Below are 21,514 nucleotides of genomic sequence, written 5' to 3' on the forward strand. Positions count from 1 at the left end.
GCTCCTCCCCCACTTGTGCTCTGTCTCTCTCTCTCTCTCAAAATTAAATAAACATTAAAAAATTTAAAAAAAAAAGAATGAAATCTTGCCATTTGCAATAACATGGATGGATCTAAAGGGTATAATGCTAAGCAAAAAAGCCAGTCAGAGAAAGGCAAATACCATATGGTTTCACTCATATGTGGAATTTAAGAAACAAAACAAACAAACAAACAAAGAAACCAACATAAAACCACATTGTTAAGCAAAGAGAACAGACTGGTGGTTACCATAAGGGAGGTAGGTGGGAGGAATGGGTGAAATACATAAAGGGGATTAAGAGTATGCCTATTTTGATGAGCATTGGATTAATAAACATATAGACCTGTTGACTCATTATACTGTATACCTGAAGTTAATATAACAGTGTATGTTAATTAGACTTAAAAATTTTATTGAGGTTTTATTTATTGGCTTTCATTTCTTATGCTCACATAGTAGACCTGAGACTGCCGTATTTGGGAAAGTCTACTTGCAAGATTGGCCCTTGGCTGCCATGTGGAGAGCATGGGCCACAGAAGCACTGTTTTGATGCCCAGGTAGTAAATGTGATACAGAGTTTTGAAACAGACATTATTCTCAGTCTGAATCCAATTCAAAGTGTATCCAAACCAATTAAAACAGTAGGGAAAATGGCACCACCTTGGCATTCTAGGTTGGCATCCTAACTCTTCATTAATTCATTCATTTTTCATTTAACAAGTGTTTACTCAGCCTCTCCAGGGTCAGGTACTATTGCTGGCACTGAGTATAGAATAGTGAACAAGACAGTCTTTTCTAAAAAAAGTTACACAATAAAAAAAAAAAAAACTAAAGAGGGGTTCCTGGGTGGCTCAGTCAGTTGAGTGTCTGACTCTTGATTTTGGCTCAGGTCATGATCTCACTGTTGTGGGACTGAGCCCCGAATTGGGCTCTGCACTGACAGCATGGAGCCTGCTTAAAACAAAAACAAAAACAAAGCACCTAAAGAAAACCATGTCTGGTAGCAATAAAAGCTATGGAGAGAACTCAAATCAAGTAAGAGAATCGAGTAAGGAAGAGATGGGTTCTCAGGGCATCATCTGGCTAGGAAGTGGTTCTCACTAAGGGCATCTCTAACAGCGGCAGCTTCCTTTCAGTTCTCGGTAGACACTGAACATCTGTCAGGGAACCAGGCAAAAAGAAAAAAAAAGAGTAAGACAGGACAGATATGCACATGCAGGATATGCAGGCAAACCCAGACACAAATGGGAGACCCTAGAGGGACACTACTGTCCCGGGTTATGCACATGGGCGTCAGAGCCATTAAAACTTAAGTTATTATCTGTTCGTATGACCTCACTGTGCCCAGGACCTGCTAAGATGCAGGAGTTTTCAGATGATACAATTAATGGCACAAATAGAAATGGAGTGACTGAGACAGACAACTGGAAGCCTGCACCTGGAGCTAAGGTCAGAGATCATATCTGAAGATACATATTAACACTTTGAATTGGATTCAATTAAACAGTGATAACAGTATAACAAGACAAGCAAGAGTCCAAGGTGGAGTCTTGAGGAATGTTCACATTTAGGTTCAAGGGGATGAAATAACAGAGAGGAGATATTCATATAAAGAGAATCAAAATAGAGAAAGAGCAAAATTAAAAAAAATAAATAAATCACAGTATTCCAACAAAAAAGCAGAAGGGTATTTGGTAGTGACAAATTCTATGAAGATAAGAATAAATGCTGAGGAATAAAAAAGAGTCAATTTATTTAGAGGATACGTAGGAACTAACAGGGGAGAGCATCATCAATGTGGTGAAATGAAGCTAAATTGTACAGTGTTATAAAGGAATTCAGATGAAATACTTTTAGATCAGGTACCTCAGACACTGAACCAAGAAAGGAAAGACAGAGCTAGGAAGGTGCTAATAGATGTGTCTGTCACCAAGGTGGCAATTAAATAAGCCCTTATTAATTTTTAAATAAATAAGTATAGAAATAAAAGGGTAACAATAAGTGTATAAGAGTTTGACTTTTTTTTTTTTTTTTTTAGAGAGAGAGCTCAAGTGGGGGAGAGGGGCAGAGGGAGAGAATCTTTTTTTTTTTCTTTGAGAGAGAGAAACAGAGTGTGAGCTGGGGAGGGACAGAGAGAGAGAGAGGGAGACACAGAATGTGAAGCAGCCTCCAGGCTCTGAGCTGTCACCACAGAGCCTGATGTGGGACCCAAACCCATGAACCATGAGACCATGACCGGAGCCGAAGTCGGACACTTAGCCAACTGAGCCACCCACGTGCCCTGTAGAAAGAGAGAGAGAGAGAGAGAGAGAGAGAGAGAGAGAGAATCTTAAGCAGGTTCCATGCTCAGTGCAGAGCCCTACATAGGGCTTGACCCCAAGACCCTGGGATCATAACCTGAGCTGAAATCAAAAGTCCAACACCAAACGGACTGAGCCACTCCAGCACTCCTGACTTTGTGTTTGATTGTTAATGAGAAAAGCAGAAGGGAAGAAGCCTATGGAAAGACAGAAACTGAAGTTACTGAAGACAGGAGGGATGATTATGAAAGCATGACACAGAGAGTAACAAGGAAGTAGACCTAGAACATGGAGAGGCATGTACTTCCTCTGAAGCAATGATATAGATAGAACTCTTCTGATGCTTCAAGGCGAAGATTAAGTTATATGCAAGAGTTAGCGCTTGATAGCTGCAGTCCCTTTGAGAGGCTGGAGGCAAGGTAACTAGCAAAACCTGCAGGGGATAGAGTTAAATGATCTAGAAAGGACTCAAAACTTACAGAAATTTTGCCTTTAAAATGTTAGCCCTTCCAAAGCAGCCACATTCTAAATGAAGACCTATCCTACTTCTCTTCCTCAAACTCCCACCCAAACATGTGACTGAAAGACTGGAGAATCAAAAGCAAGGAGAGAAAAATTTGCAGATTTATATGAGGCTGACCGTGAGCGGGAAAAGGTACCTGATCACGAGCTTTGCAGGTGCAGGTGAAATTTGCCTACTGATGGTGACCCACTGGAGACCTCTGATGGGTTCTTAACTTCAAGTTCCCACCCAGAGAATGTTACGAAGATTGACAGGTGTTCAGGCATTCATCAGTGTTTTTTTGGTCTTTTTTTTTTAATTAAAGTATAGTTGGGGTGCCTGGGTGGCTAGGTTGGTTAAGTGTCCGACTCTTGATCTCAGCTCAGGTCATGTTCTCACACTGGGTGAGTTCGAGCCACACATCGGACTCTGTGCTGATGGTGGAGAGCCAGCTTGGGATTTTCTCTCTCCCTCTCTTTCTGTTCCTCCTCCGCTTGTGCTCTCTCTTTCTTTCTCAAAAATAAATAAATAAACTTAAAAAAATTAATAGAAAAAATTAAAGTATAGTTGATACACAATGTTAGTTTCAAGCATACAGTATAGTGGTTGGACCACTCTATGCGTTAGACTAGGTTCACCAGAAGAGTAGCCACATCTGTCACCACACAATACTGTTGTTATACTGTTGGCCACATTCCCTATGCTGTACCTTTACAAACTCGAACAACATGGCCCTGCACAAAGTCTAGTGAGGGTGATAAAAGCAACCTTGTTAAAAAGCACAATGTTGGGGTGCCTGGGTGGCTCAATAAGTTAGGCATCCGACTTTGGCTCAGGTCATGATCTTGTGGTTCATGAGTTCAAGCCCCACATCAGGCTCTGTATTCACAGCTTAGAGCCTGGAGCCTGCTTCAGATTCTGTGTCTCCCTCTCTCTCTCTGCCCCTTCCCTGCCAGCTCTCTCTCTCTCTCTCTCCCTCTCAAAAATAAACATTAATTAAAAAAAAAATAAAAGTGAATGAAGCTAAACTCACTGAGGCAACCAGAAGACAAAAATGGAATGTAGCAACCTAACAATTTCTGGGTCAGTTCAAGAATCCCTGAAGTTCTTACATGATGGAGAATATTACCTGGGATGACCTCATGTAGACTGAGAAAAGCTTGAAGATCAGAAGTTTCTTGTGGCCATGACTAAAGTTGATACAGGGTAGCTTTTATTTTATTTTTTCTACATAAACAATTTTATGTCTGTACTATATAGCATTTTAAACAGGATCTGGCTAGCTAAAAACAAAAGCTAAGTATGAGGCAAGGAACTAACCAGAGCTCTCACTTCCATTTAAGAAATTAAATAACAGGGGCATCTGGGCAGCTCAGTCGGTTAAGCATCCGACTTCAGCTCAGGTGGTGATCTCCCGGTTTGTGAGTTCTGCCCTGCATAGGGTCTGTGCTGATAATGAAAGTCCTCCTTGGGATTCTCTCTCTCTACCTCTCTCTTTGCCCCTCCCCCACTTGTACTCTCTTAAATAAACTTAAAAAAAAATTAAATGACATATACGAAGGAAATCCAGTGGCCATTAGTTTTGCCCTCATATTTTGGTCTCCACCATCAAAATCAACATCTAATTCCATTTCCTGTTGATTGTTGTTATAAATGGAGTACAGATATAAATAAAATATGTTTCTTAACAAAGCAAGATAAGAATCATAAATTTCAAGTAATACCTGCCAGGTAAGTGAGTTCAGCATTTTAGTAGGCAAAGGGCAGAGAAATGTGTCTCTCTCTCTCTGCATGCAATCATGGATTGACCTGGTAATAGCCGTTCTAATTAATTTATGATGCTTGATTTCATTTCATTCAGGGTGTGAGTCACACACAAGCTCTGATTTCTCACCACTTTTGATATAATTATAACCTAAAAATCTTAAAAGGAACTTTCATTTTTTAAGAAAATGTACTGAGAAATCATTTGGAAGAAGAACCTCATATTAATTGTCATTTTTCAAAAATTACATTAGTACTGTGGTAGTTTTAGGAAGATATAACCATTATTTAAAAAAAAAATTTTTTTTAAGGTTTATTTTTGAGAGAGAAAGAGAGAGAGTGCAATGGGGGAGGGGCAGAGAGCGAGAGAGAGAGGGAGACACAGAATCTGACGGAGGCTCCAGACTCTGAGCTGTCAGCACAGAGCCCATCGTGGGGCTTGAACTGTGAGATCATGACCTGAGTCAAAGTCTGACGCTTAGCCAACTGAACCACCCATGCACACCAGAACCTTTAGTTCTTAAGCTTACAGAACTCACTAGCGGCTTTTAAAAGATAGCTAAGATTTAAATTATTTGTTTCTGAGAGGTGTTCTTTTTATATTACAATAAGACAATTTCCCTTGGTTGCCAGGAAGTTTTTCTAAGGTTGATCAACTATAGTTATCTTTTTGAAATCATTATGTCATGGTCAACTAATTAATGTTACAATATAACATATTTCATAAGCTAATGGCAACTTTGTGAATGGAAAGAGACTGTCCATGTTGTACACAAGTTTTTGAAAATCCTTCCGTAATTAATCATCACCAGCTCCTCTGCACTGTGAAATAGACTATTTTGGCTTCCCAAATAATTGCAATTTATAACTAAAGAAAGATCTCCAAAGAACCTGGGGTACTAATGGGAGCTATCATCCTTTACAAACTGATTAAAACTATAGCTGCAGATGAAAACTGGTACAAGCAGGTCAAATATATCTTACCTGGCAGTTGCTGGTAGAATTTCTATTTTATAACCAGTGTTTGGTTATCATCACCTGAAAAAGTATGTTTTATGTTTGGGAGGATTTCTTGAAGCTCTAAGATTGCCCATTATATGTAGTGTTTATTCCACAAGTTTCTGAAGTTCCAGATGTTGAAAGTACATTCCAATTATCCGAATATTTTTAAATATTTAATCTACACTCAAACACCCCTCTGTGGCTTATCACTAGTGAGTAACTTACCTCATCTCATCAAGTCCTTTGTTAGAAAGCGTCCCACAGGTAGCCGAGTATTGCAAAGACCAACCAATAAAAATTAAAAAAGAAAAAAAAGGAAAGGAATTCTGTAGTAAATTTGCAAATATCTTCAGAGATTGCATAAAATTTGTATTGGAGAATGACTTGAATCATATCAAAACTCTTCATAGATAAGGATCTAATCAAATTATACCAGTTAACTGAAAAGGGGTCAGTAAGAATGGTGGAAGGAAAGGTGTTTCCAGAAACAATGACTGGAATATCAAAGGATCCATAGCAACCTTGAAAACAATTTGTAAAATTTTTTGATTTTTTTTTTTTTTTTGCAAAATACTCTCTTAAGGTCACATGGCAAAGGTCAACAGTAAAACACAGGAATTAGTAATGTGTTGTCTTACACATTTGTCAGCAAAATTACCCTCAAAGTCCATCCTAAAAACTAGGGCACAGAGGAAGAAGGTGGTGGTGATTGCCAAGACTGAGCTGAGCCCAGTGACAGGACCACAGTGTTAGTATTAGGAGACTTTACAACCCACACTGGTGCAACAGGTTGCCAGCTACATTCAAGAAACTGCTGGTGCCAGGAAAGATTCAGCCCCTTCTCTGTCCGGGAAACCTTTGGAACAAAGAGAGTTATGACTATCTCAAAACTCAGATCAGTGAGGTTCGTATTGTGAGAGGAGATGTTCGTGGGAATCTGAATTATCCAGAACAGAAAGGGCTGACTGATAGGCAGTTTAGAATTGGCTGGTTCCCTGGGCATCAAGTTATTCCCTGGGGAGGCACAGCCAGCTTAGCCCCGTTGCAGAGTGAGTCTGATGTGGACATTCTTATCTCAGGACACACACACAAATTTGAAGCATTCGAGCATGAAAATAAATTTTATGTTAACCCAGGTCCTGCCACTGGAGCACATAATGCCTTGGAAACAAACATGATTCCTTCATTCATGTTGATGGATATCCAGGCTTCCACCGCTGTCACTTATGTGTAGCAGCTAATTGGAGATGATGTGAAAGTAGCATGAATTGAATACAAAAAATCTTAAAGCCAGGCCTGTCTTGCCATGCTTTTTTTTTTTCATTCCCCTGTTCAAATAATTAAACACTAATGAGCCATTAAAAAAAAAATAGGACATCTATCTTTCCAAATTAGTGTTTTGTTTTCTTTGGGCAAATACCCAGTAGTGGAATTATTGGTCCATATGTTATTTCTATTTGTAATTATCAAATATTTAAGAGGACAAATTTTTGGTATACACACAATAAATAAATTTGCTTTATTTTTCCACATACAATTTAAATTAAATGTTTTCTACTGGTCATGATGACATTTTTATTTCTATTTTTGATGGATTCTGTTTGTGACTGTACCAGGTAACAATTATTCTTAGGGAACAAGGGATTCTTTTATGTCAATTACCTTTACCAGATAAATCAAAACCTTTGGTTCTTTCTTTTTTTTTTCTTTAAGAGAGAGAGACAGAGAAGGAGAGGGCAACACAGAATCCAAAGCAGGTTCCAGGCTCTGAGCTGTCAGCACACAGCCCGAAGTGGGGTTAGAACTCTCAAGCTGTGAGACCATGACCTGAGCCGAAGTCGCACGCTTAACTGACTCAGCCACCCAGGCACCCCCCTTTCTTTTTTTTTTTTTTTAATGTCAGGTAAGGCACAGACAACCAGATGTTTAGTTTGCCCACATGTCTGTCTTTAACGCAGTTCATGGGAAATTTAAGTTGGGCAGGGTTTCTACTTATCACACGTTATGTAAATTCAGTGTGGCTACAGAAGGACAAGAATTACTATCAGTTTAGCTTAAGTGTATTTGTGTATTATGACTGAGACAGAACTTTGCTTTAAATATATGGTATTTGTGTGAGTGCAAGGGTGTGTGTGTGTGTGTGTGTGTGCGTGTATATAAATAGTAAAGAAATTTAGATGTGTAGTAGATTAATAGGAGTCTGAATAGAAAGGAAAATATTAAGCATGAGGATTTTTATAGAACTCAGAAGTGCACTGCCTTTTCTATTCTGTCAGTTGATTTCTACTGTTGTTGTCATGTGTCCTAGAGAAAAACCATTACTTGATAAATCCGCCAAAATTGGATGAATACGACAGGAAGGATTACTATTTTCCAGATTACATATTTTATAATTGATCTAAAACTTCTTTTTTTTTTAATTTGGGGAATTTTTATTAATTTACACAGCCTGTACATGTGCATCCTTTGTTAATTTACTAGTTTATCAATTTTCTTAGAAGAATCAATACCCAAAGTACCAGTAAAATGTAAATTCTGATCAACAGGTTCTAACATAAAAGCTGAACAGTGTTAGTCACCCGTCAAAAAGGGATACTCTCGTCTCTGAGACAAGGTCTCTCTGTTTTCCTGAAACAAATTCCTGAAAATCGGCATCTCACAGACATGCTTCTGTTTTCTTTAATTTCAGCTGCAGGCAGTAGCCATTTTAGAAAACATAACAAGACCCAGAATTTCTGATTTCCTTCCAATTTAGCTAGCTAATAGACAAAATTTCTTATTGCTGATTGCACAAAACCTGAACTCTTCCTCTCCGGGATTCTGGCAAAACGGCTTTCTGAAAATTCTGGTGGAAATATGTAATCAGAGCTCTCTTATCAGTAAGAGAAGCAAATGCACTGAGTTTAATGGGCACTGAATGAACCAGACTTGACAGCCATGTTCAAAAGTCAAAAGCTTGTTTGAAGGGACACTGTACACAGTAAAGAAATGTTTTTTTTAATCACCTGACTAAATGGTCAAGGAAAAGATCAGTGGGACTGATTGAGAAGCTTCATTTGTGCTTCAATTTGGGGATTTATTGTACTTCAAAAATTGGCCTAGGTTTTAAGTTGTTTGGATGATTGTGAAATAAAAAAAAAAATATATATATATATATATATATATATATATAGCCACATTGGTGAATTACATTGGCAGTCTACCAAACAGAAATTTCAAGGAACAGGTGGTTATGACATTAAAATGAATAGAATCTCTTTCTCCCGGTAACAAAGGAAACAGGGTTTCTAAAAGTAGAGTGTGTATATTTCATAAAGAATATTTCATTTTCAATAGAAGATGAGTTTATTAGTGATAAAGATAAAATTTAATTATGAAACATGGTATCTTGAGCAGGTAAATGAAAGTAAATCTGCATTCGATATACAATTTTTAAAATATGATCAGTTCATCTAGAAGAAATACAGCACAAAAACAGGTTCCTTGGAGAAAAAATAGAATACAGGAAATGACAAGTATTTTTTGTTTTGATACCAGGCAAGAACTTTTTTCCAAAAGTCCTATTGCAGTATTTACAGAAGCAATTCCTTGGATTTCCACAACCACCCAAGAAATAATATCACAAACGCATCGATGACTACATTTTCAAGTTCTGAAAATTTATCTTCTCAGACAGTGAGGTGCTTGAGGGGAAAAAAATTTTTTTTAGTAAATTACAATGAATGACCACAATTGTTACCATCAAGTTTGAACGTGTGACCTGCCTCACACCTGTCAGATGGAGAAAAGGCATTCCTTTTACACCTCATTTCAGTTAGGAGATCCCAAACCACTAAATGACCAACACGGCCCATGCCACCCATTTAAGGGTGTGCAGGCCAGCAAGCACCCTCTGAATGTCCCATTGGCAGATTCCAGCCATTTGCTTCTTTGCCATCCTGCATGTGAGATTAGAACTAAGGCCACTTAATGGAAGATTCGCCCAGTGATAGTGGAAAAAGGGAATGAGCAGCCAATGAGGAACGAAAGAGCAATGGGGCAGGAAAGGGTTTGCTTTTGCTGGAAAAGCAGTGGCGAAGAAAACTGTGGCACTAAGGATCCCAGGGCTTGCCCGGGAAAGATAGAATCTGCTCCAACAGGAAATTGACAAAATCACATGCAACCTATTCATAAACACTAGTCCTTTCTCGCAGGTTTGGACCAGAGGGTCAGGGAACATTTTCCTGAATCTAGGTACTTTGCAGTTTGTCTTGTCACAGGATTCAAGAAATAGAAGCCTGTTGCTCTTGAAAAACACCCCTGACACAGGGGGTAATGAAAGGTGCCCGTTTTGCTTCAGGCCATGATTCAGCTTTCTCATCCCTTGTACGCTTTCTCCATTCCGTGTCCTCCTACCCCTGTCCTACTCTCACATCCCTTCTCTCTCCTTCCCTCCGTTCTTCACTCCCACTCTCCCTTCTTTAAAGGTAAAGAAACGATCCACTTTCAACTCCTTAGCAAACAGGGACAATGTGTTTTTTTGTTTGTTTGTTTCTTTGCTTGCTTAATAAAGAGGAAGGAGGTAGCTGGTTTCCTACCCCTTTGGCTTAAAGTGTCCTCTTGTAAATTTTAGAGGCCCAACCTTTTTTAAATATTTTAATATTTATTTATTTTTGAGAGGAAGAGAGAGGGAAGAGAGTCAGAGAGACAGAGAGACAGAGTGCAAGCAGGGGACGGGCAGAGAGAGGAGAAGACACAGAATCCAAAGCAGGCTCCAGGCTCTGAGCTGTCAGCACAGAGCCCAACATGGGGCTCCAACCCACCAACCTCAAGATCCTGACCTGATCTGAAGTGGAGGCTTATTGATTGAGCTACCTAGGCACCCCTAGGGGTCCAAACTTCTGATTTGCAGGGCAAGATCTGGGGCCTTCTAAGTAGTGGGACTATAAACCCACACCTCTGAAATGGAGCTTAAAGTTTCAGGAGACACACAGGACATAATCCCTAAATTAGTCTTCTTGTACCTGGAGGAGATAAATCTTAATTATCTTCTGCATTACTGTATAAATCTGTTTGAAATCCTGTCCAGATTTGGTACTTGATTTCATGCTACTTACACGCCTGTAAACCTGATAATGTTTACTCGATAACAAAATGTGTTCTTTCTCTCTTCTTCACTGGTGTGGAGGTTGTTTTAGTTCCCCATCCTTCCGTCCTCTCTCCTTCTTTGTTACCACTTTTCTTTCTTTTCACAAATACCCAGAAGGGACAGAGAGCACTATGGTAAATACAAAAAGACATCAGAGAGTAACAACCCGGACTAAAAGGTAAAAACAAAACCATCTTATTTGTTTCAGTCTCTTTAACTTTCCCATCAGGATTTTAAAATACAGGTTTTCTTTTTCTTGCTAAATCGGGTGTTATTTCAGTTAACCTTTAATCATTTTTTTTTTCCTTGTTGTGATTATCTGGTTATTGTTTACCCAGGAAATATTTTTTTCTGCCTGCATTATTTTTAGCTCTGGTTGCAAAAAAATCCTAACAAAGTGTTTAATTCCATTGTTTTTGCATGACTCATGGTGTGTTGTCTAACATTATTGATGCATGAGGCTTGTAAATACCTGAGCTTGAAAGGGGAAGGATTCAATGCTGTCTGAGAAGTTGAATCTTTTACTGCCATTAATCAACTAAAGTCTATGTGCTTCCCTTGAAAGCAAGTTTGATTACTCTAACACTTTTTTTCTTTTTTAAGTTATAAGCCAAACTTAATCTTTGAAAGCAAGATAATAGAAATATATTTAAATGTTTACAGCTTATTACAAAATTAGAGTATTCATTGCATTCTACTCCTGTTTGAAGTTAACCAACTCATGTTGAAGTTAACCAATAATATCATATATATACATTGATATCATATATGATATATATACATATGATATAATATATTATATATATAGATACATAGATATAGATATAGATATAGATATAGATATAGATATAGATATAGATATAGATATAGATAGATGGCCCTAATGTTCCCCTCAGTTTGACTAAATTTTAGATAGGTTCCTTCCTGACTACAGGCCCCTGACTTCTATTCTTTTAGAGGACATATTTTAGAAAACTTAAAATTATAAATTATTTCTCTGTCCTTTGAGATGTGAATCTTGTCCCAACTTCTTGCCAGTGTCTTTGGATTCAGGACTGTCTTTCTCAAAGACCTAGGGGCCATCCCTTTGAAATGCAGACATCAAGAAAGATAGAGCCCATCTTCAAGCTCTGTGACAGGATAGGATCCTAACTTTGATAAGCGCCAATTAGCAATCACAGATGACTTAATCACTTTAACCATCCTGATAAACTCCTCCAGTACTGTTTCACTGCTCACCCCAGTGCTTAAAAACTCTTTTGCCTTTGTTTCAATGGAGCATATATATTACATTTTATTTAAGTATAAAATGGATTTTATGTATTCTATACATATTTATACATATGCATTTTATACGTATGTATACACATCTACATATTTTATGCATATATAAATATATATTAAACATATTTATGCACACACCCCCATATATATATGCAAAAATCTAAATTTAATAACACCAGAGCCAAGTACTATGGTTGAAGCAGATATAGAAGATACAGACCATTCTATTTTTAAAATAACACTATTGTTTCATTCTACACTCTTCACTGGTCCCTTCCTGTCCCAACACATGAACACACACACACACACACACACACAGAGCAAATCTAGAGCCTCTGTAGCTTTGGAGTGGAGTTATCCAGGAGTCTTTCTGTCATCTGTGAGCAAGGAGGAGCTGATCCTATCTGGAGAAGGGAGGGGAGGTTCACCCCTTTCTTAGCTCCTGGGAAGATTCTTGCTGGATTGTATATAGATCAGGACTCTCAGTCTCCTGACATGGAATGATAATGTTGTTGATAGGACAAGTAGACATTGTTCTAGGATTAAGCATCAAGGGCTTGCTTATGCAGTCTCTGTACTTGAGTATTTCCCTTCTCCTTCATTACATGTTGGGCCATCCAGAGAAACTTCATGTCTGTCTTGTCCAACTTCCTAGTATCCTTATTCCCTGATGAGCCCGGTGCTCTGTGCACAAGACCCTAGCTCTTACAATTGCATTGCTGAGGACCCAGGGTGAGTGGATTGCTCACCTAGACCATAACCCACTGGGTGACAAAACATTGTCCTTCTTTGAATTTGTTTTGTATCTATGTCTGTTCTGTCAGTCAGACTCTTCAGTCTTACACTCTACACCCATACTTTCTTCATTAGAATTTACAATGGCTTTCTGATACAGCTCATGGAAAAGCCAATGAAAAGCTTCTCTGCTCTCTGTCACTCATGCTGCTGGTGAGATAGCTTGCTTGAGGCATAACAAAAAAATATATATAGATGAAAACAAATATTATTTATTATGTGCATTATTATGTGCAATAAATAGCATTAATATATAGTGGCATTACATATGTATTGCCTAATACAATAACAGCCATCCAACTTTGGTGTTATTATCCCTCTTTTACAGATTGGTAATCAGAGCTGGAGATTCATAAGAAACTTGGTCAGCTATGGAGCCATTAGCACTAAATGCAGAAGCTGAAATTCAAACACAGATCTTAAACTCCTTCTATTCAGCAGATATTCAGTGTTAAGAATTACGACACTGGTGGCAGAAGGAAAAAACTCTCAACTGCAAAAGTGGCGGGTGTTACAAAAATAAAGGCACAGCACTAGGAATCAGAAAGCCTTCCAAGTTAGTTGTGTGACCTTGAACAAATCATCTAGTTATTTGAAATAGCAATTTCCTTATCAGTTGAATGAGGAATTAGGGCAGCTGGTGATTTTACAGATCTTTTATAAATTAAAAATTATATGATTCTTTCTGAATGCTAATTAGGCTGTCAGATACTTCCTGGAAATACGCATTTGAAAAGAACGCTTACTGCCATTTCCTCTGGAAACTTCTAAAGATACAAAACACAGTGTGGTATAAGAATAAAGTACTTCTAAAGATATATATAACCTAGTGTGGTATAAGAATAAAGTTAGGAGGAGCACCTTGGTGGCTCAGTCTGTTAAGCATCTGACTTTGGCTCAGGTCATAATCTCCTGGTTCATGAGTTCAAGCCCCACTTTGGGCTCTGTGCTGACAGCTCAGAGCCTGCCTGGAGCCTGCTTCAGATTTTGTGTCTCCCTCTCTCTCTGCTCCTCCCCCACTTGCACTCTGTCTGTCTCAAAAATAAATAAAAAATATTAAAAAAAAAAGAATGAAGTTAGGAAACTTGTGAAAAGAATAATATCTTTCCATTAGATCTTAAATAAAAATGCTTCAAAGTCCTTAACCCTCTCTTCATTCATCCATGTAGTGAACATAAAAATAATAAATGTCATTCACCTCAAGTTTTGTTTCACAGAGGCTGCCTCTTTCTTCTTGTCTAAGCATGAATCTGAGAAGGGCTTTTTCTCACTCTCCAGCCAAGCTAATGAATACCAGAGGGAGAAAAACCCATAAATCCCAATATCTAGCTCACAATTTGCCTTCCATGTGCCCAGCTAATAATTTTCAGGTTGAACGAGTTTTTGTGTCCGCATTCTCCAGGGATATGAGAAGCCATTAACCATGATTAGGATTGCTGGAAGTGGAGGAAATGTGTAGGATCAATGTAGGTTTTGCAGCCAAAGCCAATCTACTTCAGCTTACATATATTAAGAAATGTGTTTGTGAAACTCATCTGTTATGGGGAGCAGAAGATAAAAGAAAGTTGCCTAATACGGATAACCTACCATGCTCATTCAGACATACCAGTGATAACGTCAAAACCATCTTCGGCTGTCCAGTTACAAGTCAGCTTGTGCTTACTGAAAGCCAGCAAAATGCACAAGGATTTGGTAGATGCCAGTAGACTAGCAAATTGCCTTTTTATTATCCATTAACATCATCTCCATCCAATAAAATCACACCATCCATGGGCTCCATTACAAAATCAAGAACTTTTCCTTTTATCTTTACTAATCACCTAATGTACCTCTATCTATGAACTTAAATATTAATGTGACTAATAATTTTTCATGACCTTCTACGAATTAGTCAAAAGCATCCTAAAGGGGAGAACTCTACATATCTCAAGAAGTTTTTCTTCTACTTCATATAATATGTATATAGGTAAGCAACAGAGAAAGACAGAATGTGAAAGGGACAGTGCCTGTGCACAGGCCAATTACAATATAGTCTGCGGTCTAGCGGTTTGGATGTTGTATACAAATACAGTAAAACCTTGGTTTGCGAGCATGATCTGCTATGGAAACACTTGTAATCCAGAACCCTTATATATCAAAGTGAATTTCAAGAACCGTTGGTTCAGTTGTGATCATGTGACATTTGGCATCACATACTGCTTGTATTGCAAGACGTCACGCATTTATCAAGTTAAGATTTATTAGAAATGTCGGCCGTCTTGCAGAACACTTGCAGAACAAGTCACCCGCAATCCAGGGTTTTACTGTATGTTCTTTTCCTGGTACAAAAGGGATGGGACAGCAGTCACAACCTTGAAATTCTCAGTAGACCCATTTATTTGGCCGTTGGCAAGGAGCAATTAATTTTGTAAGGAAAGTAATCTTTTCCATTGCAGGACTCGGGAATGAGTTTTACTGCCAACAGTCTCTTTCAAACCACAGTTATGAATTTTACCTAAACAAATCTAAAGCTCACTCTATTAACATAATCTTTCGGCTGGCCTTAAACTCTGGGTTTTTAATTTCACTTGAATCATACTTGCACTTTTTTGGCATGCTTTTTATGAAATACGTTATAGCCACTATCAAAAAAGGAAACTACTGCAATTCAATCTAGGCAAGTAATATTAAAGGGAATACAAAAGCCTATACCAATCCTGAAGTTTAAAAGTACAATTCTACAAAAAAAAAAAAAAAAAGGATGTAGTACATCCTTAAGAAACTAATGCAATAGGGTTTTTTTTAAATATTTATTTATTTTTGAGACAGAGAGAGTAAGAGAGAGACAGAGCACCAGTGTGGGAGGGGCAGAGAGAGAGGGAGACACAGAATCAAAGCAGGCTCCAGGCTCCAAGCTGTCAGCACAGAGCCTGACACGGGGCTCGAACTCACGAACAGCAAGATCGTAACCTGAGCTGAAGTCTAGTGCTGAGCCGACTGAGCCACCCAGTTGCCTGGCAATAGGAGTTTAAAATGATAATCTTTCATAACTAGACTTAGTGTGGTGATCATTTGGCAATGCATATAAATGGTGAATTGCTATGTTGTACATAGGAAACTAATATAATATGGTATGTCACGTGGATTATATTTAAAAAATTAATAAAATAAAATGGTAATCTTTCTACCTAGAATTTGGCTTAGGCTCCAAAGGCTGAAAACAATAGCACAGGTGCCAAGTACCCATATATCCTACAGAGAGATAGTAGTTCATGAATGCTAGAGCATGAGAAATATACTCAGATCCTTCAAGGTCAGCCACTTCACCAAAGGGAAAAAAAAAGTGAAGACTGAATAGTCACAGAAAGGATTTTCTTGGAAAACTCTGTTAGAACTACTCCCAGAGAGGCAGGAAGAGAAAGCTTAAAATTCTTCCCATTGAATAACATTGTCTCAAAACATGTAAAGGAAAACTTGAAAAAAAAAAACTGCAAAAAAAAAGCTGCAAAAAATACATGAGTACAGAAACAACAAAGGAATATATCCCATTCAGTAATTTATAGAACAGACAGACAAGTCGGATTCTGAGTTCTCACCTTGCAAATAAGAATGGTGTTGCCACCACCTACTACTATGAGTAAGAGTTTTTTAAATGGGTATTTTTAAAAATACATCTTAATACATTAAACAGACAACGGGCTAGAAACCATTTCTCCAGCAGCCTTCCAAAGGCTCATGTACATCACTACATCCCAAAATTCATCTATGACCCTAAAAATGCTCAATATTTCTTAAAAACACAATCATCTAGGTAAAATATACTAATACAAATATAGGTAATCTAATTTTGCCAACCAGAGAAATAATCTTTCCCCAACATTCCCCACATGTATGACAGATATATAAGCAGTATGACAAGGTAAAGAAAAATGACAATGGGGGGAAACAATTTATCAGAGGAAACTTTCAAAGGAGGAGTAGTATTTGTCCTTGGTTAGTAGTACATTTATAGGAAGTTTCACACTGTGTGGTGAAAGGCAATATTTGACCTACTTTTGACACCTCACCAGTGTCAGTAGTGAGTGTATAGGGACACAGATATTCTAACCATCATTAGGAATACAGCCTGCCTGGTGGAACTGTGGCTATTTCAGACCTTTCTGGTAAATGTGTTATTGTTTACAAATATCCACTTCTCTTTCCTGTAAGAAAATAATTCTTCCTTACTCCTTTGAAGCCAGTAATGGCCCTGTGACTTGTTTTGAACCATGAAATATGAGCAGAAATGACCTGTCATTTCTGAGCTTTAAGAGCAAATGCAAGCTATAGTCAATTCTCAGTACTCAAGTCGGTTATGTTCTGTAAAGTCTACAAATCACAAAGTAGCAAATACTAAGTTAGTGTTCCTAAGAGAAACATAGGGTTATGTTCCTATGAGCTTCTGCTCACATTTTTGTCAACGTGTCAATACAACTGGTCAACATCTCATGAATCCACAATTTTAACAATACTTTCCGTAACTTCAGATATTATTCTATAGCTTGAATATTTATACTATAGCTATTACTTTAGCACTTTCCGGAGCAGCCTCTGGTACTTATGGGCAATTTTCCTCTTCCTGTTTCTAGATAGACTGTTTTATTGATCTATTAACATTGAACTCATTGCCAATAGCCTTATAACTAAAGCCTAAATAAAGTTTATCTAACACACATTATTTTTTCTGTGAGGCACATCACAGCCTTCTTTTGCTTAGGAACAGTAGACAGCACTTCAGCACTATTCTTGGGCCATTTTAAACAGAAAAATTACTAACAAAACAGAACAAAATGTGAAAAAATGTTACCAAATAGGTCACACACACACACACACACACACACTTGTTTACAATCTGAGAACTGAAACAGGAAGGGAGAGTGTTACCTTGTCTGACCTCAGCTAGAAAAATGCACGTTTGGCAAGTGAAAATTTCCCCCATTTTGTGCATGTCTTTGAAAGACTACAACAGCACTGTAAGCACTGGCTTGGGAGTTAGAGGTAAACTTTAGCAAGAAGGTGAATTTGCAAATAAAGAATCCACAAATGAGGATCAGCTCCATAGCTTTATCTTGACCAGTAACATTCCAAATATCTGCTGCTTCATTACTCTGGGCAGTATGGGGACCTCAAATGACCATGGATGAACATGTAGCAGGAGTCAGAATTAAACTTTTATGCTTTAAGTCTTTAAAACTTTGAAACTATTGGTTACTTCAACACAACCTAGTCATCCCTGACATAAATACTCCTTGACCTAGAAATTCCACTGCAAAATTTACTTAATAGACTTACACATCTGAACAAAGATATATAAAAGATGGAGGCACCTGGGTGGCTCAGGAGGTTAAGTGTCCAACTTCGGCTCAGGTCATAATCTCATAGTTCATGAGTTCAAGCCCTACATTGGGCTCTCTGCTGTCAGCATGAGCTGGCTTTGGATCCTCTGTCTGTCCCTCTCTCCGCCCCTCCCTGGTTCTCTCTCTCTCTCTCTCTCTCTCTCTCTCTCTCAGAAATAAATATTAAAAAAAAAGGAAGACATATACAGATGGATATAGAATACTTATAGAAGGATGTATAAGAAACCAGTAACTCTGATAACCTCTGATAATCAAGATTAGGAAACTGGGGTATTAGTTTACTGTTACCGAATAATGTATTTATTTGCTTAAAATTCCACATATTCTTTTTTGAATAAAAAGACAAAATTAAATTTAAATATTAAACTTAAAAATTCAAAGGATGTATGTGATAAATTTTTAAATCAGCATTTATGTTTTTCCTTAAAATTAGGGAAACATCAGCTATCGTAGACTGAACATTTCTAGAAACCTTAGATTGTTGTCTTTATCTATGAATTACTATATCACTAGGGGCAGATTAATTCATTACTTATGTGAAGGATGGCTTTGAGCTATTTTCAATCATTTTTAATCACTTGAAATTGTTATTTCTTTTTAGAGGTTATTATTATCTTTTCTGAGACGGCAAAATGTCAATAGGGGATTAAGGCAGTAGAACAGTTGAGAAGCCAACACAATTCAGCTTCCTGAAGTCACTACTTTTCTGGTGAGCCTAGTCTGCTGTCAGTGGATATCAAACCCATGCAACTTATCTACCTTATTTTTCTTAATTTTTAATTCCAGTACAATTAATACAGTGTTACATTAGTTTCAGTTGTACAATATAGTGATTCAATAATTCTATATATGACTCAGTGCTCATCACAATAAGTGTACTCTTAATCCCTCTCAGTTATTTCACTCATCCCCCTACCCTCTGGCAACCACCAATTTGTTTTCAGTATTCAGGAGTGTTTTTGTCTCTTTTTTATTTTGCTCATTGTTTTGTTTCTTAAACTCCACATATGAGTGAAGTCATATGGTACTTGTCTTTCTCTGATTGACTTATTTCACTTACCATTATACCCTCCAGGTCCATCCATGTTGTTACAAATGGCAAGATTTCATTCTTTTTATGGCTGAGTAATATTAGTGTGTGTAGATATAATATCTATATCTATATAATCTATATAATCTATATCTATATCACATCTTTATCCATTCATCTGCCAATGGACAGTTGGGTTGCTTGCATATCTTAGCTATTGTAAATAATGTTGCAATAAACATAAAAGTGCAGGTATCTTTCCAAACTAGGGTTTTTTGTTTGTTTGTTTGTTTGTTTTCATTTTCTTTGGGTAAATACCCAGTGGTGAAATTACTGGATCACACGGCAATTAGATTTTTGATTTTTTGAGGAAACTCCATACTGTTTTCTACAGTGGCTGTACGAGTATGCATTCCCACCAACAATGCGTAAGCGTTCCTTTTTCTCCATATTTTTACCAACACTTGTTTCTTGTTGTTTGCTTTTTTTTTGTTTTGGTTTTCTTTTCTTTTTGTTTTGTTTTTTTTATTTTAGCCATTCTGACATATGTGAAGTGATATCTCATTGTGGCTTTCCTTCGTGTTACCCTGATGATTAACGATGTTGAGCATCTTTTTCAGAAGCTTATCTATCTTGAATATCACAGGGAAATGACTACATAGAATCAGAGGATGAAATAAATGCCTTCTAAAACTATGATTCCTAATCTTCTGATAATAAAAGCTAATCATTCTACCTCTTAGCAAAACATTTTTTGGGGTAAAAATATACTTCAATGTTAGGAAAACATTTTGAAAATAAAATATCTTCCATAATTTCTCTACCTTAACACCTACTGAACAAATTTTTGTATCAACAACATTCTTTTTATTTTTATTTTAATCCTTCTGACTTGTCTACCACTATCCACAGATTGCTTGAGGACCTGCATACATACACACAGTTTCTACATTATAATTAAGTCTAATTGATTCCCAGAAAACTATCAAATGTTTTATTGAACAATTTTCCTTATAACTGTGGTATAACTTAATAACATTCCTGTACTAGTGAGTCAGTGCCACGTTATTCAAACAATAATGCCTTCAAATCAGATTTATTTGTATTTACATAAGAATAGTTGTGTAAAAACAATTGATGTATATTTGTAAAAGGAGACTATAGAAAATAGCTAACATTCAGGAAAATATGTTTATTGAGAAATATGTACTGTGTCCTTGTATATTTTATATGTATGTATAAAGAGAATGATTATTTATATAAATAAGCATACATATATAATATGTATGGTGACAATAGGTAGTCAGTGAAAGAATATACAAAATGATTTCAATTTTTCCATTGTGTAAGAAAAAAAATCCACTTCCTTAGCACTACAGTTAAGAAAGTTTGGGGGGCGCCTGGGTGGCTCAGTCGGTTGAGCATCCAACTTCGGCTCAGGCCATGATCTCAGGGTTCGTGAGTTTGAGCCCCGCATCGGGCTCTGTGCTGACAGCTCAGCGGCCTGAAGCCTGCTTCCGATTCTGTGTCCCCCACTCTCTCTGCCCCACCCCTGCTTGTGCTCTGTCTCTCGGTGTCTTTCAAAAATGAATAAACATAAATTTTTTTAAAAAGAAAAAGAAAGTTTGAAGTAAATATTTCCAATATTTACATATATAAACTGATTTGGAAAGCCAAATTGCATTTGGATGTTTAGCATATTGCAAATTATTATTCTTGAACTGCTACCAACAGTTATGCCCTCTGACACAGGGCTGTTTTGGCACGCAAACCAAACTTGGTGACATTGAATGTCAACTCAATCACCAAGGAATAAAACAATCCTTGTGTTTTACTATGAGAATAAAATCATTATTTATCAAAAACTGACACTATGTTCACAGAAAATACTTAATCTCAACATAAAGTTACCTATCATTTTCAGATTATTTCCCATTGATCCTACTAAATTATGAAGTTTCATTTCTAACACAGGAGGAGGAAAGTAATAGATGACTAATAAATAAAAAATCTGGTCCCAATTTGTTTAAATATATACAGTTCTCAAAAAACTGTTTCTCATAAAGAAACAGGAAATTTAATCCCTATTTGATTTTCTCTCAGGTGAATTGTCTTCAGTTTGAAGTATTGGAAAACAAGGTATTTAGGGGCTCAGGTAACTGAAAATTAAAGAAATAGTTGCTCCATAATGTTAATAAGCTTCCAATTTCATTCTGACTCTCCATCCTTTTCCACTATGTAAATTTTACCTAATACCCCCAAATCCTTGTGCTCTCAAATTAGTTACCAGGTTCAATCAGAGTTTTATACTTC

At 37.2% G+C, this 21,514-nt stretch overlaps 1 protein-coding gene across 1 annotated transcript; it reads left to right on the forward strand.

Annotated features, from left to right (window-relative positions):
• Positions 1-3,327: 3,327 nt before the first annotated feature.
• LOC122472263 (vacuolar protein sorting-associated protein 29-like) lies at positions 3,328-6,940 on the forward strand. The gene is made up of 2 exons (XM_043561673.1): positions 3,328-3,571; positions 6,337-6,940. Exons 1-2 carry the CDS (start codon positions 3,552-3,554, stop codon positions 6,821-6,823), a joined length of 507 nt encoding a protein of 168 aa, XP_043417608.1. The 5' UTR covers positions 3,328-3,551; the 3' UTR covers positions 6,824-6,940.
• The last annotated feature ends 14,574 nt before the right edge of the window (positions 6,941-21,514 follow it).

This window comes from Prionailurus bengalensis, chromosome A1 (assembly GCF_016509475.1).
Source record: "Prionailurus bengalensis isolate Pbe53 chromosome A1, Fcat_Pben_1.1_paternal_pri, whole genome shotgun sequence".
Taxonomy (NCBI): Eukaryota; Metazoa; Chordata; class Mammalia; order Carnivora; family Felidae; genus Prionailurus; species Prionailurus bengalensis.